General features: G+C 47.6%; 1 protein-coding gene across 6 annotated transcripts in view; it reads left to right on the forward strand.

Moving 5' to 3' along the window:
* Nucleotides 1-12,156, forward strand: part of TSPAN9 (tetraspanin 9) — a 200,948-nt gene that overhangs the window by 70,478 nt on the left and 118,314 nt on the right. For 3 of the 6 annotated variants that reach the window (XM_041735950.1, XM_041735948.1, XM_041735947.1), the window contains one exon: nucleotides 8,101-8,216. The exons of the other annotated variants lie outside the window; for them this stretch is intronic. In XM_041735950.1, the coding sequence (XP_041591884.1) occupies nucleotides 8,135-8,216 (82 nt within the window). In that variant the 5' untranslated portion in view covers nucleotides 8,101-8,134. The remainder of the gene's footprint in view (nucleotides 1-8,100; nucleotides 8,217-12,156) is intronic. 6 annotated transcript variants of the gene reach the window in all.

The raw sequence follows: 12,156 nt of genomic DNA on the forward strand, positions 1-12,156 counted from the left end.
TGGCATCAACCTTGGTTCCAGCCATGTGGCTGATGTGAATCTCCTGGCTTTCTCGATTTTTTTGTCTGTAATATTAGAATAATATACCCACGTTGCCACAAGTTCTTAGAATTAGAGGTATTGTGCACTTGGTCTACACTAGGAGCTTAATAAATGCTAGCTTTTCCTCTCCACAGTTTTATTTGTTCTCTTAAGTGAAGACAGCATGTTTCTTTGGCCTCAACTTTCTGAGTCCTCCGTCTGGCTGGGGGCTGTCCTTAGCTGGATCCCTCATCCGTGAAGGGCTGATTCAGGGTGCCAGGCTCCAGGCCCCACAGGAGAGCATGCACTCCCCCTTCCTCACCCTGACCTGGCTTTAGGGAGTTCAATCCCCAGATGAACCCCATACTCCCTGCACAGCCCCATGCAGATTGCTGGAGCAATCAGAATGCCTTATTGCCTGGTAAGCCTCCTTCACCCAAGCCTTTGTCCTTCCGGCTCTAACATTTTTTCCCAATGAAGTTCTTCCTCCCTCTGCAGTCCCCAGTCTCTAGCCGGCTTCTCTAGCCAGGGACACAATTGGATTGCAGTTGCTAGCACTTCCTGGAGATCAGGTCCCCGAAGAGCTATAAAAGTCCAGGAGTGTCTCTGGCCACCTTTCCATGTGGTTTGTAGAGCCTGGCGTGGCCAGCGCACGCTCCCACACACCCGCAGAGCCTGTGAGCATGCGTGCATTCAGCTTTAGGGGAGGCTTCTCTCGCATTACCTATGTCACTCGTTTCTGGCTGCCAGTTTGCATTTCTTAAACGGATTTGCTGATTACAGGCTCTGGAGGGCTGCCCCCCCCCACTGGACGTAATTGGGCACGGAGCCGTGGTGGGGTGGATTTGGGGAATGGCTGGCCTGCATGCCTCCCATTCTTTTCTCACAGGAAAAAGTGCCTGGAAATAACCCTGGGGTGGGGATTGCTTACAGGAGGAGGGGCTGGCTGCCTGCTGCCCAGTCGGTGCTGTCCCTGTTGGCCCTCCTGCCCTTCCCCGCCACCTCCCCTCCAGCAGATGCCACCAGCTGGGCAGGCACCGGGCTTGCAGATGCCCTTTGAGGGGCTTACTGACCTGACCAGCTGGGCTGCCCTCTTCCTGCCCTTGCTTGTCAGAACTGTGGCCCTGTTCCCGGGGACTCCCTCTGTGAACCCCAGACACTGAAGAGGATAGGGTGGCAATGAATGCCTCCCTCCCTCTTCCCCACCCCCACTTTTTTTTTTTTTTAAGAAGCCAGTGTTTGGAATTGAAAAGCAAAAGCCCAACAATTGAATATAAGTGAATTTCCCTGAAAATGGGATGCCCTGCTGGATTCGGGGTTTGATTTCTCTAGAAGGTTTTTTCCCTTCCTCCGGCTCTCTCTTGGTCCCAGGGGGAATCTGTAGCAGGAAATCTGTCCCTGGGGAGTCTGATCAGCTTGGAAAGTATATGTGAGAATGTGTCTCGTTCTGTTTTCTGAGGCACCGGCTCTCTGTTGCCGCTTACAATGAGGCAGCTGCTACCTCCTAGCCGCTCAGCACCTGGTCGCCAGGAGGCCACTGTGGGGTCACGTCTTTTGGTTGTTCACGTGGTGCCCACACTCAGTCCCTCCCTTGCCTTCCCTGGGCTCTTGGGAGGGTTGGCTTGATGCCATGGTAGGCCTCCTCCTTTTTAGGGGGTGCTCTGGCGGTCCCCCTGTCTTGATGCTCTGCTTCCCTTAGCCCGCAGCCTCTTCCCCGGACTGGTTCCGAAGTCCCCAGCAATGGATATGACAAAACATGTATTGCAGAGGGGTGAGGGATGGGACTGCTGGTGTGGCTGCTTCTGGCCTGGAGGCCTGGTAGCCTGCTCCTTTCTGGAAGTGTCCAGAAGATGGGGGGCTCTGAAACCCCAGCTGGGTGACAGAGCCGTAGAGGGCCACACAAACATGCAGGGGGCCCTGGCAGATAGCCCCTCAGTGAGGAGAGCTGAGCTTCCTTTCATGGTGTGTGTGTGGTGGAGGAGGCACAGGGAGTGTCCCCCCAACCCTGCAGGCTGATTTGTGGCAAATCCTCTGCCTTGTGCCTGCCCCTGTGGGACTCCCAGAAGGCCCTGAGTGAGTGCAGGAGACATTCTCCACCTAGCCTTCCTCATCATCTGGTTTTAGATTTGTGCTAGCTTGTTTGAGGGTCAGGAGTGGGTTGGACGCTCAGAAACCAATACTTCTCATAGAACTAATGCTGTACAATAAGAGTACAAATCAAAGGAATGAGAGAGAGGAAAAATCTCCGCCTTCCAAACCTGCCACCATGACAAATCCACTTTCCATCTTCTAGGATGCCTTTAGTTTGCATTTACTTGCAGGCATGATCTTCACATGATTATAGTCATAGTGGAGATAGAGTTTTGCATTCTCTTTGCTTTAATATCCTAGTATGAGCTACATAATCATCACAATTAGTCTTTTAAGTGCCTACATAGTAATCACCGAGTATTTATCAATTTTCCCATTGTTGAACATTTAGTTTGTTCACACTTTTTTGACTGAGCTAATACTAATGCAGTGATACCCAGCAATATATTACAGCAGTATATATATGTGTGTGTGTGTGTGTGTGTGTGTGTGTGTGTGTGTGTGTCTGTGTATCTATTGATGTGGCTCCTGTTCCTCTCATTCCCACCCTCTCTTTCTATCTCCCCCTTTTGTATTATTGTCTAGGATGAGTCAAGAAGCCAGGCATTCTTTCCTAGAGTAATGGAAGATCTCATTCTGGGCTGTTAACTGCCTGTCGGAAGTCAGGTGCCTGAGAGCAGCCATGGGATTTAGCTCAGATCTTGGTCTCAGTCTAGCCTTACAGACTGGCCTCGGAAGTGAGTTAGGTAGCAGAGTTTTAAAGGCTAGTAACTCTACATTTCTGTTGTAGCTCTGGCTCTGAAGCCTGCTGGCCTGGGTACATGGATTTGGACTAGGTGGTTTTAACAACTTGGGTAATTCTCTAAGCTCACGCCTCCACCTGGTCCCATTGAAAGGGCGAGAAATAGATCCAACTCTCACCCTCAGGGATCTTGTAGCCCAAAATGACCGCAAGCTCATCCATTGAACTATATGCAACTAAAGTGTGTGCAAAGCTGCCAGCTCAGAGGAGGGATGTGGGCCAGGGTCTGCAACAGACTGAAGACTTGCTACCCTGTATCTGCTCGGGTTACCACACCAGAATATGAACCTGGTAGTGCCAGATCTTCCGGTTTTGAAAGGAAGCATGAATGCCTGATTTGGGGGTAAAATCTGATTTTTAACTATTGGCAACTAATTAAAAAAAATAAAAAAACATGGTACGGATCAACAAAATACACCTGTAGCTTAGGGAGCTAGATTGTTAGCCTTGCTGTATGTGTTAGGGGTCAGTTGTGCTGGGCCCTTCGGGAGAGGGTACGAGGAACATAAAGCTGCACAATTAGTAAAAATCATGGGGAGGTGAACAACTTGCACACAGCATGACAGGATGGAGCATGACAGGATGGAGCATGACATGACTGGAGCCCCCAGTGAGCTAGAAGACAGATTGCTCTGGAAGCACCCGGCCAGGGACGGTTGGTTCTGTTTTAAGGGTTTGGGAGATGGTCACTTACTCTCTGCACGCTGCTCTGGGCAACAATGAGATAGGGTGTCTGTGTCGATTGGTCTGTCTTGAGTGAGAGGCCATAGCTTACTTTTTTCTTCCCTCCAGCAAGGTCTGTATGAGGAGGTAGGTCTCCAGTGAGAGAGGGCTTGAGGCAGAGTTGGAACGGGGAAAATTAGATTAGGTGGGTGCTGAGGAAATTGACTTTTTTCCATCTTCCCATCTGTGCAAGTAAGGAAAATCATCCCCCTTGGGCAGTTAGCAAGTATTTATTGTAGGCACACTGGAGGCAGAGTCGCCAGGGGCCCTCTCCCTCTGAGGGCTGTAGAGAAGATGAAGGAGGATCCATTTGAGGTTCTTGGAGCTCTTTGGGAAGGAGAGGGGACTTGAAGATGCCAGCATCACTCCATGGTTTCTCTAGATGACAGCCTTGACATGTGAGCCTAGTGACACTTAAGATGTACGACTTGCTTGGGAAATAAACACCCTGAGTTATTTATTATTTATTAAAAAAAACAAAAAACTTCCTTCAACTGGGAGGTTTCAGATCTCTGACAATGTCAGATCCAATTTTCCTCTATTAATAATAGGTCGAGGTCCTTCCCAGCTTGTGTCAGGAGCATCAGGATGTTTGTCTGGGTGTAGGTTTGGCATGTGATGACTACCCCGGGGAAGGGAACATGATTTTGAAGAGTCAAAAGGTTGTGTGGTACCTGGGCCCAGATCTTGTGAACAGCTGTGAAGATTACAACCCTCTTGGTACCGGGCACTGCGCTGGATATTTTATCCTCATCCTCTCATGTAATCTCCTCTAGGATTGGGGTGAGTGAGGGGCAGCTGCGGTGGGAGACCCAGTGGTCAGGAGTGAGTGAACTTATGGGGATATGCACTATCTCCTGATAATGGTAGACTCTTAGAGTCTGGAACCCAGGGGAGACCTGGGCTTTGCTTCTAGGGGCCCAGTGCAATCTAGGGACTGAGAGTACCATGGAGGAAGTGCCGGTGGGCCAGCATGGTGGAAGGCTGGGCTAGTTGGAGGACTTTCTGTAGGAGGAGGGCCTGGGGCTAGGGCCTGAGTGAAAGTGAGTTCTAGTTGACTTGAGGGCCAATATGTTTGGGCCTGAAGTAACTAGCACGTCAAAAGAGACAAATTTTACCCTTGCTGTTCTGAGAGTGAATTCTCTCCGCTGAGCTTCATGGCAAGCTGATGAGGGAGGGAAGAGCAGGCTTTATTGTTTCCACTTGAGTTGCATTAAATGTGATATGGTTTAAAAATGGGGGTTTTTAAGCTCAACAGATCTGGGTTTCAGCATAGCTTTCTGACCTCGACTAACCTACTTAACTTCTGGACCTCAGTTTCTCCACCTGTAAAATGGGGAAACAAATACTTACTTCATAGGGTTTTTTTGTAAGGGATAAAAGCCTGAAACAGCCCCTGGCGCATAGTAGAGCCTGAGTAATTGGTAGTGGCTGTTGGTATCAATGAGGACTAGGAAACCCAGACCTAGGGAGGGGAAGTGTCTGACGCAAGGTCACAAAGCTGGAAAGGGAAACACACCCAGGACTCAAACCGAGGATTCTCTCAAACTCTCATGCTGTCTTTCCCATCCTCCATGCCTCCATGGCCCTTCCTTCCTCTCCCTGATCAGGGGGTGCTTGGCAGCCACTGGTGGGTAGGTGCCCCTGCTGTCTGCACTGCAACAGTAAGGTACACACTGTGTCCCACATCCCCTAGGATTATAGGGTGCCAGTGGACTAGCACACCCTGAGGAGAAAAAGAGTAGAAATGCATCAGGGCTTTTGTTACTGAGCAACTCCATTATGTCTCTCTCCCCTTCCCCACCCCTCCCTTAAGCTCCTAAAAAAAAAAAAAAAAAAAAAAAAGAAAGAAAGAAAGAAAAGAAAACCCACCATAGAAAAGATGAAGGGCTGTCAGCACCGGATCACAACATGGGCTCTGGGAGTTGGCGGCTTTTCAGTGCCTGCAGAGTTCCCTCCTCTTCTCGCTTGCCTCAACTTCTCGCTTTCCCAAGTCTAATTAAGATAAATTGGAGAGAGCTCCCCTAGAAACAGGGAGCTCTCTGCTTCCCCACATCCCATTGGCTTCTTCTCATCAGCCATGCTTGTTGCCATCCTCTCCTGTCCTGTGAATGCTTCACACAAGAGCTATTGAAGTGGCCTCCCAGGCTCTGTGCTGGCCAGGGTGGTGCCACCTTTCCTGAGCGCTCCTCGGGTGATGCTCACTTTTGTCCTGGAAACTTCAGTGGTTCCCTGTTACTTATCTCAAGTCCATGCTTCTAAGCGTAGCATGCAAAGCTCTCTAGGATCTGACCTCAGCCTACCTTTGCTTTGTAATCCCCCACTGTTCCTTGTACAAAGCATATGCTTCCGTTGCTCTGGCCAACTTGCTATTTCCTGAACAGGTCTGGAAATTACCTTTGGTCACATGTGCCTTTGGTCACATGGTCCTTTTGCTTGGAAAACCCTCACCCGGTGGAATTGGGCCCGTTCTTTAAGGATTGGCTGAAGTGCCAACTCTTCTGTAAAGCACATCTTGCTCAGGAACATGGCACACAGCAGATACAGAATTAATGTAGAATTTGCTCACAGACTCTGCTGGCACTGTGTGCGTCTCTCCCAGGGCCTCTTCAGAGCCCTGCTGTCTGCCCCCTTTCCCACAAGCCATGGAGCATATTTACTTCTTAGTTGCACATGATCTAAGTTCTTAGGCATTTTTCTTAAAGTTCTCTTACTTTTCCCATCATTGTCTGTTTAGTTTATGATCCCTAGAGGTTCAGGTAGAAGGAGGATATAGTAGAAAGAGCACCAGACTTGTAGTAGCAGCTGTGAATTCTACTCCCAAGCTCTGCCTCTGACCAGCTGTGATTAGGGGGGCAAGTGGCTCCCCATCTCTGGGCCTCAGTACCACGTGTGTAGAACAAAGGGTTGGGCTAGCTGATATCTAGGATGTGGATGGGATTTTAAAAACAGCGATATGTTGTATGTTGAAGCCCTAGCCCCTTGTACCTGAAGATGGGATCGTATTTGGAAATAGGACCTTTAAAGAGGTAATTAAGGGTGAATGAGGTCATTGGGGTGGGCCCTAATCCGATAGGACTGGTGTGCTTTAAGAAGAGGAGGTTAAGACAAAGACTCACTCAGAGGAAGAACCATGTGAAGACATGGGAAGAAGACAGCCATTTACAAACCTAGGAGAGAGTCCTCAGAAGAAAGCAAACCTACAGGCACCTTGATTTTGAACTTCTAGCCTCCAGAATCATAAAATAAATTTCTGTTTTTTGAGCCACCCAGACTGTGGTACTTTGTTGTGGCAGTGCTAGCGAATGAACACAGCCATTTCATGTTCACAGAGTTGTAGAGCCATCATCACATCTACTTTTTGAACATTTTATCCCTCCAAAGTTAAACCCTGTACCCATTAGCAGTCACTCCTCATTTCCCCCTGACCCAGCCCTGGGCAAACCACTAACTTGTCTGTTCATAGACTTGTCTGTTCTGGAGATTTCTTGTAAGTGGAGTCATACAATGTGGGGTCTTTTGTGATAGACTTCTCAGATTTAGCACAGTGCTTTCAAGGTTTATCCATGTTGCAGACTATACAAGTATTTTGTTCCTTTTTATGGCTGAATAATAATTTGTTGTATGGATATGCCACCTTTTGTTTATCCATTCGTCACTTGATAGGCATTTGGGTGGTTCCAATTTTTTGGTTAATATGACTGATGCTGCAGTGAACATCTGTGCACAAATTTGTATGTGGACATGATATCATTTTTCTTGGTTGTGTACCTGGGAGAGGAAGTGCTGGGTCATATGGTAACTCTATATTTAATGTTTTGAGGAACCACCAAACTATTTTCCAAGTGGCCGCATCCCTACCAGCAATGTGTTCAGGATCATAATTTCTCCACACCCTTGCTAACACTTATTATTGTCTGTCTTGTAGCAATCTCAGTGGGTGTGAGATAGATATCTCATTGTGGTTTTGATTTGGATTTCTCTGATGAGTAATGTTGAGCATCTGTTCAGGTACTTAGTTGCTATTTGTTTATCTTCCTTGGAGAAATATATGTTGATGTACTTTGCCTGTTTTCAAATTGAGTTATTTGTCTTTTAATTATTAAGTTGTAAGTATTCTTCATATATTCTGGTTAGAAGCCCCTTATCAGCTGCAAACATATGATCTGCAAATATTCCTTTATATTATGTGGGTTGGCTTTTCATTTTCTTGGTGGTATCATTTGCAGTGTAAAAGTTTTTAATTTTGATCAAGTCCAGATTATTTAACTTTCCTCACATTATTTTTGCTTTTGGTGTCCTAAGAAACGTTTGTTTAAGCCAAGATCATAAAGATTTATTCCTATGCCTTCTTCTAATAGTTTTATAGTTTTAGCTCTTACATTAAGTCCATGATCCCTTTTGAGTTATTTTTTGTGTATGGTGTGAGGCAGGGGTATAACTTCATTTTTTTTTTTTTGTAGGTGAATAGGGGGCTGTCCGGCACCAAGTGCTGAAATGCATGGGACCTTGGGACTTGGATCAGCCCACCATCTGAGGAGAAATTGTGGGGAATGCCCAGCCTGGAGCCTGGAGGGGGGTGAATGCTCTTGATTGCTTTTCCCTTTCCTCCTGTAGCAGTACCGCTGCCACACAGCTCCTCAGGCTCCGCTTGACAGTCATTTTTGTTGAGATTTTATTTTATTTTTTTAAACTAATGCTATTATTTATTTATTTAGAGTAATTTTCATTTTATTTTATTTATTTATTTTTTATGGAGTTCACTTTGCCAACATATAGCATATCATCCAGTGCTCATCTCGTCAAGTGCCCCCCTCAGTGCCCATCACCCAGTCACCCCAACCCCCCGCACACCTCCCCTTCCACTACCCCTTGTTCGTTTCCCAGAGTTAGGAGTCTCTCATGTTCTGTCTCCTCTCTGGTGTTTCCCACTCATTTTTTCTCCTTTCCCCTTTATTCCCTTTCACTATTTTTTATATTCGCCAAATGAACGAGACCATATAATGTTTGTCCTCCTTCTGACTTACTTCACTCAGCATAATACCCTCCAGTTCCATCCACGTCGAAGCAAATGGTGGGTATTTGTCGTTTCTAATGGCTGAGTAATATTCCATTGTATACATAGACCACAGCTTCTTTATCCATTCATCTTTCGATGGACACCGAGGCTCCTTCCACAGTTTGGCTATTGTGGACATTGCTGCAATAAACATTGGGGTGCAGGTGTCCCGGCGTTTCATTGCATCTGTATCTTTGGGGTAAATCCCCAGCAGGGTTGAGATTTTAGAATTCTGTGTTTGTTTACCTTGCTCCTCACAACTTTCAGAAAGGTGTATATATTTGCATGCTAAATAATTGGTTCTGATGATGGCAAAGATCAGAACAATAGCATGTGGGCTCCCATCATAGCAGAGGTGTCCCTGGCTCGAACCCACTAGAACCAAGTGCAGGGAAGTTATCCACTAGAGACATGTCTGAGAGTCCCAGAGCCCAGTTTGTGGGGCTCTGGCAGAGCTTGATCAGATTGGGGAGGAGATGACCATGACAGCTGAGACCAGATATGATGGATGTTTGGGCATAAAAGGAAAGAGGGCATTTCCAGCTTTTTGGATCCTTTAATATGACTGCTTTCAGGCCAGAGGAGGACCATTTTCTTTCCCCTCAGCACTTTTTCAGCAGAGCTAATAGGTCCCCTGGGTAGATTTAAGGAAGTTAGTAAGGCAAGTTATGGTTATATCAGGCTCTGGGCTGTATGTCCTGCTTCTCTCCCAGTCCACAAAGAACCCTGTTCCTCACCATGAAAGCTGAAGTAGATACTGAGAAGCAGGTACAGAGGCACCAGTCAGCCTATGGGCTAGAGTACCTGTGGGAAGGCAGTGGGGGACACCGAGGGCCCAGGCCTTCTCTTTCCAGCCTCTGTTGATAGTATGGGAATGGGGGAGCCGTAATTGGTAGACCTCTCCAGTAGGGCCCAGCTCTCTTGTCCCGGCTCATTCCTGTCCTCTTCTGGGGTCCCTGGCTGCAGTCAGCATAGACCTCTGTGCTTGTTTGTTCTGTTTACATCTACACACAGCAACTGCCTGGCACTAAAAAGTTGTTGACTAAATGGGTGTAGGGATGAAAGAATGCTTTTCTACCATGTGCTCAATCTGTTCCTTTTCCCCTCACTTGCCTCTGGCCAATTTCCAAAGTCTGTCAACCAGTCCAGGTCCAGCTTATATATTGTTTCCAAAAAACTTAGTTACCACTTCTTGCCCCCCTGTCTTTTGCATCTTCTCCTTATTTATGTTTCCACCTCTGTTTTGCCACGTTCCACACTCTGAGCTCTGCTAAAATCTTTTAAGAATCAAAACACGGACCATTGGATAGGGCCCAGGCTTTCTGGTCCTGTATTTCGTGGCGTTCCTTCTCCTTGGCTCTCCACCACACCTAGCGCGATGTTGTACAGACATTTGTTGCTTAGCAAAGTGGGCTTGATTACAGTCCCTAGGTCACCGATCATTGGTGCTAGGTCTCCATCCCCCAGGAAGGTGTTGTGCCTACAGCTTTATGTTACCCAGAGGATTTTCCTGGGTTTCACATCCTGGAGTAGGAAGGATCTGCGAGGAACAGATACGAGTATGTGGCCTTCCCTAGCCATTGTGTACAATTCCCATCTCTAGGTGTAGAGAGTGTCGATGGGGCCCCACATTACAGAGGTATTAGACTTGACTCCTGGCAGGAAGAATTGGAGCAGATAACACATCAGTGGTAATCCCTTACTCTGCCCTGGAGGATACAGAAAATCTCTGGTGTGAGTTGCAGCCTGTGGATATTGGAGACTCACCTGCTATGATTGAAGTGGCAGCTGGATTTCTCCCTTCAGTTGATTCAGGCAGCTCCTCTCTCCATATGGCCTCACCTCTTCACACTGTTCCTCTCCCCACGGTAGTTCCTGGCTGGAAGAATGTCAAGCTACAGAGGGCCTCTGGGGGAGACCAGCTGGCAAGGAGGCTCAGGCTTGGTGGCTGCCGAGTCCCTAATGAGAGGCAAGGGGAAGGAGGAAATGACAGTGACCCTCCATCCTTATATGGATGGGGCTTTCTGCTTCCTAACACACTTTCCTATAGATTTTCACTCATGAACCTCACAGCAATCCTGAGAGAAATTCAGACCTCTATGTTCAGATACAGGGTCTGTGGGGCAGAAAGGAAGGTGACTCATTCCTGAAGTTAGCAGCAGGGTAGGAGGCATGTTCATTGTCTGTGAGATGTGGTAATGGTTAGGAAGCCATACCCCCTGTCTTGCACACAGTAGGCATCTGATCCATGTTTATCTAAGACATGAATAGTGGGCACACAGTAAAAAGAGTTGGTTTGATACAAAAGCAGAATTCTCTGGATTTTAATCCTACCTCAGACTCGTCTCCTTCACTCTTTGATTCAGTTTCTTGTCTTCTCCATGGGGGACAGTCAGTATCCCTGGCCCTTGCATAGATCCCAGCCTCTAGAACGACACTCGGAGTTTCTGGAAAAGGAGGTGCAGAGTGTTCATCAGTGCGGGGAATCAGTGTGGCATAGTGGCAGGCTGGCAAATGCTTCATGCAAAACCCTCTTCCTTGGCTCAAGGTGGATGTCGCTAATTGATCACAGCAGTCTTTCTTCTGCATCTGACTCAATCCTCAGCATGGCACGACATGTCACCACCACCAAAGGGCCAAAGTGGCATTTGGATGTCAAGTAGGCTTTATTTTGGGTCTAGTCAAAAGAGCATTAGGCTGAGGGTCAGAAGACCTAGCTTTGAACCCTGTCCTCTTCGTCCTGCTTTGGGAAACTGGGATAATCCTGGACATATTGGAGCCTTGAACTTATGGTTTCTCAGGTCCTTTGGAGCTCTGCAATTCTAGGATTCTGTGCTTCAGGGTTTGGGAGGGAGAGGATCCTGGTTGTGTAGCCTGGCCACAGAGGGGTAGGATTAACCTCCAGGGTCAGCAAGCTTGCAGAGCTCAGGAAATGCCTCCCTGTGATCCCTATTTGGTCCAGAGACAGGTGGTGGAGCCTGGAGGAGGGGAAGTGCGCTCATAGCCCCGGGGCTGGGGGAAGGGAGGCCTAGCTCAGCTGCCCTTTTTTCTGATGGAATAAAGTCCTGAGTCCTCCATATGTTTAGATATTCAGTGAAGAAGCTGGGTCCTGTGAGTTAACTCTCCCAAATCAAGTACACGGACCACTGATCCCATCGCACACTCTCCGTTGGTGGGAGAAAAGAGAGCTGTCAGTGGGGAGTTAGCTGGGAATCAGGTTCACTCATTCACTTTTCAGTAAACTTTGATGAGATGCCTACTTTTGTGCAGATCCTGCTCAAGGCCTCCAGGAAATGACCTCCTTAATGTGACTGTTCCTCCATACTTTCTTATTTGGTGGGGGAGTCCAGATATTTAGAGTGTTAATGAACCAGTTCCTTTGCCAACCCGTTGAAGCAGGGTGAGGGCCGTAGGGCATTTCCTCCCATCATATAGACAGAGATACTGAGCCAGAAGAGAG

This window comes from Vulpes lagopus, chromosome 21, assembly GCF_018345385.1.
Source record: "Vulpes lagopus strain Blue_001 chromosome 21, ASM1834538v1, whole genome shotgun sequence".
NCBI lineage: Eukaryota > Metazoa > Chordata > Mammalia > Carnivora > Canidae > Vulpes > Vulpes lagopus.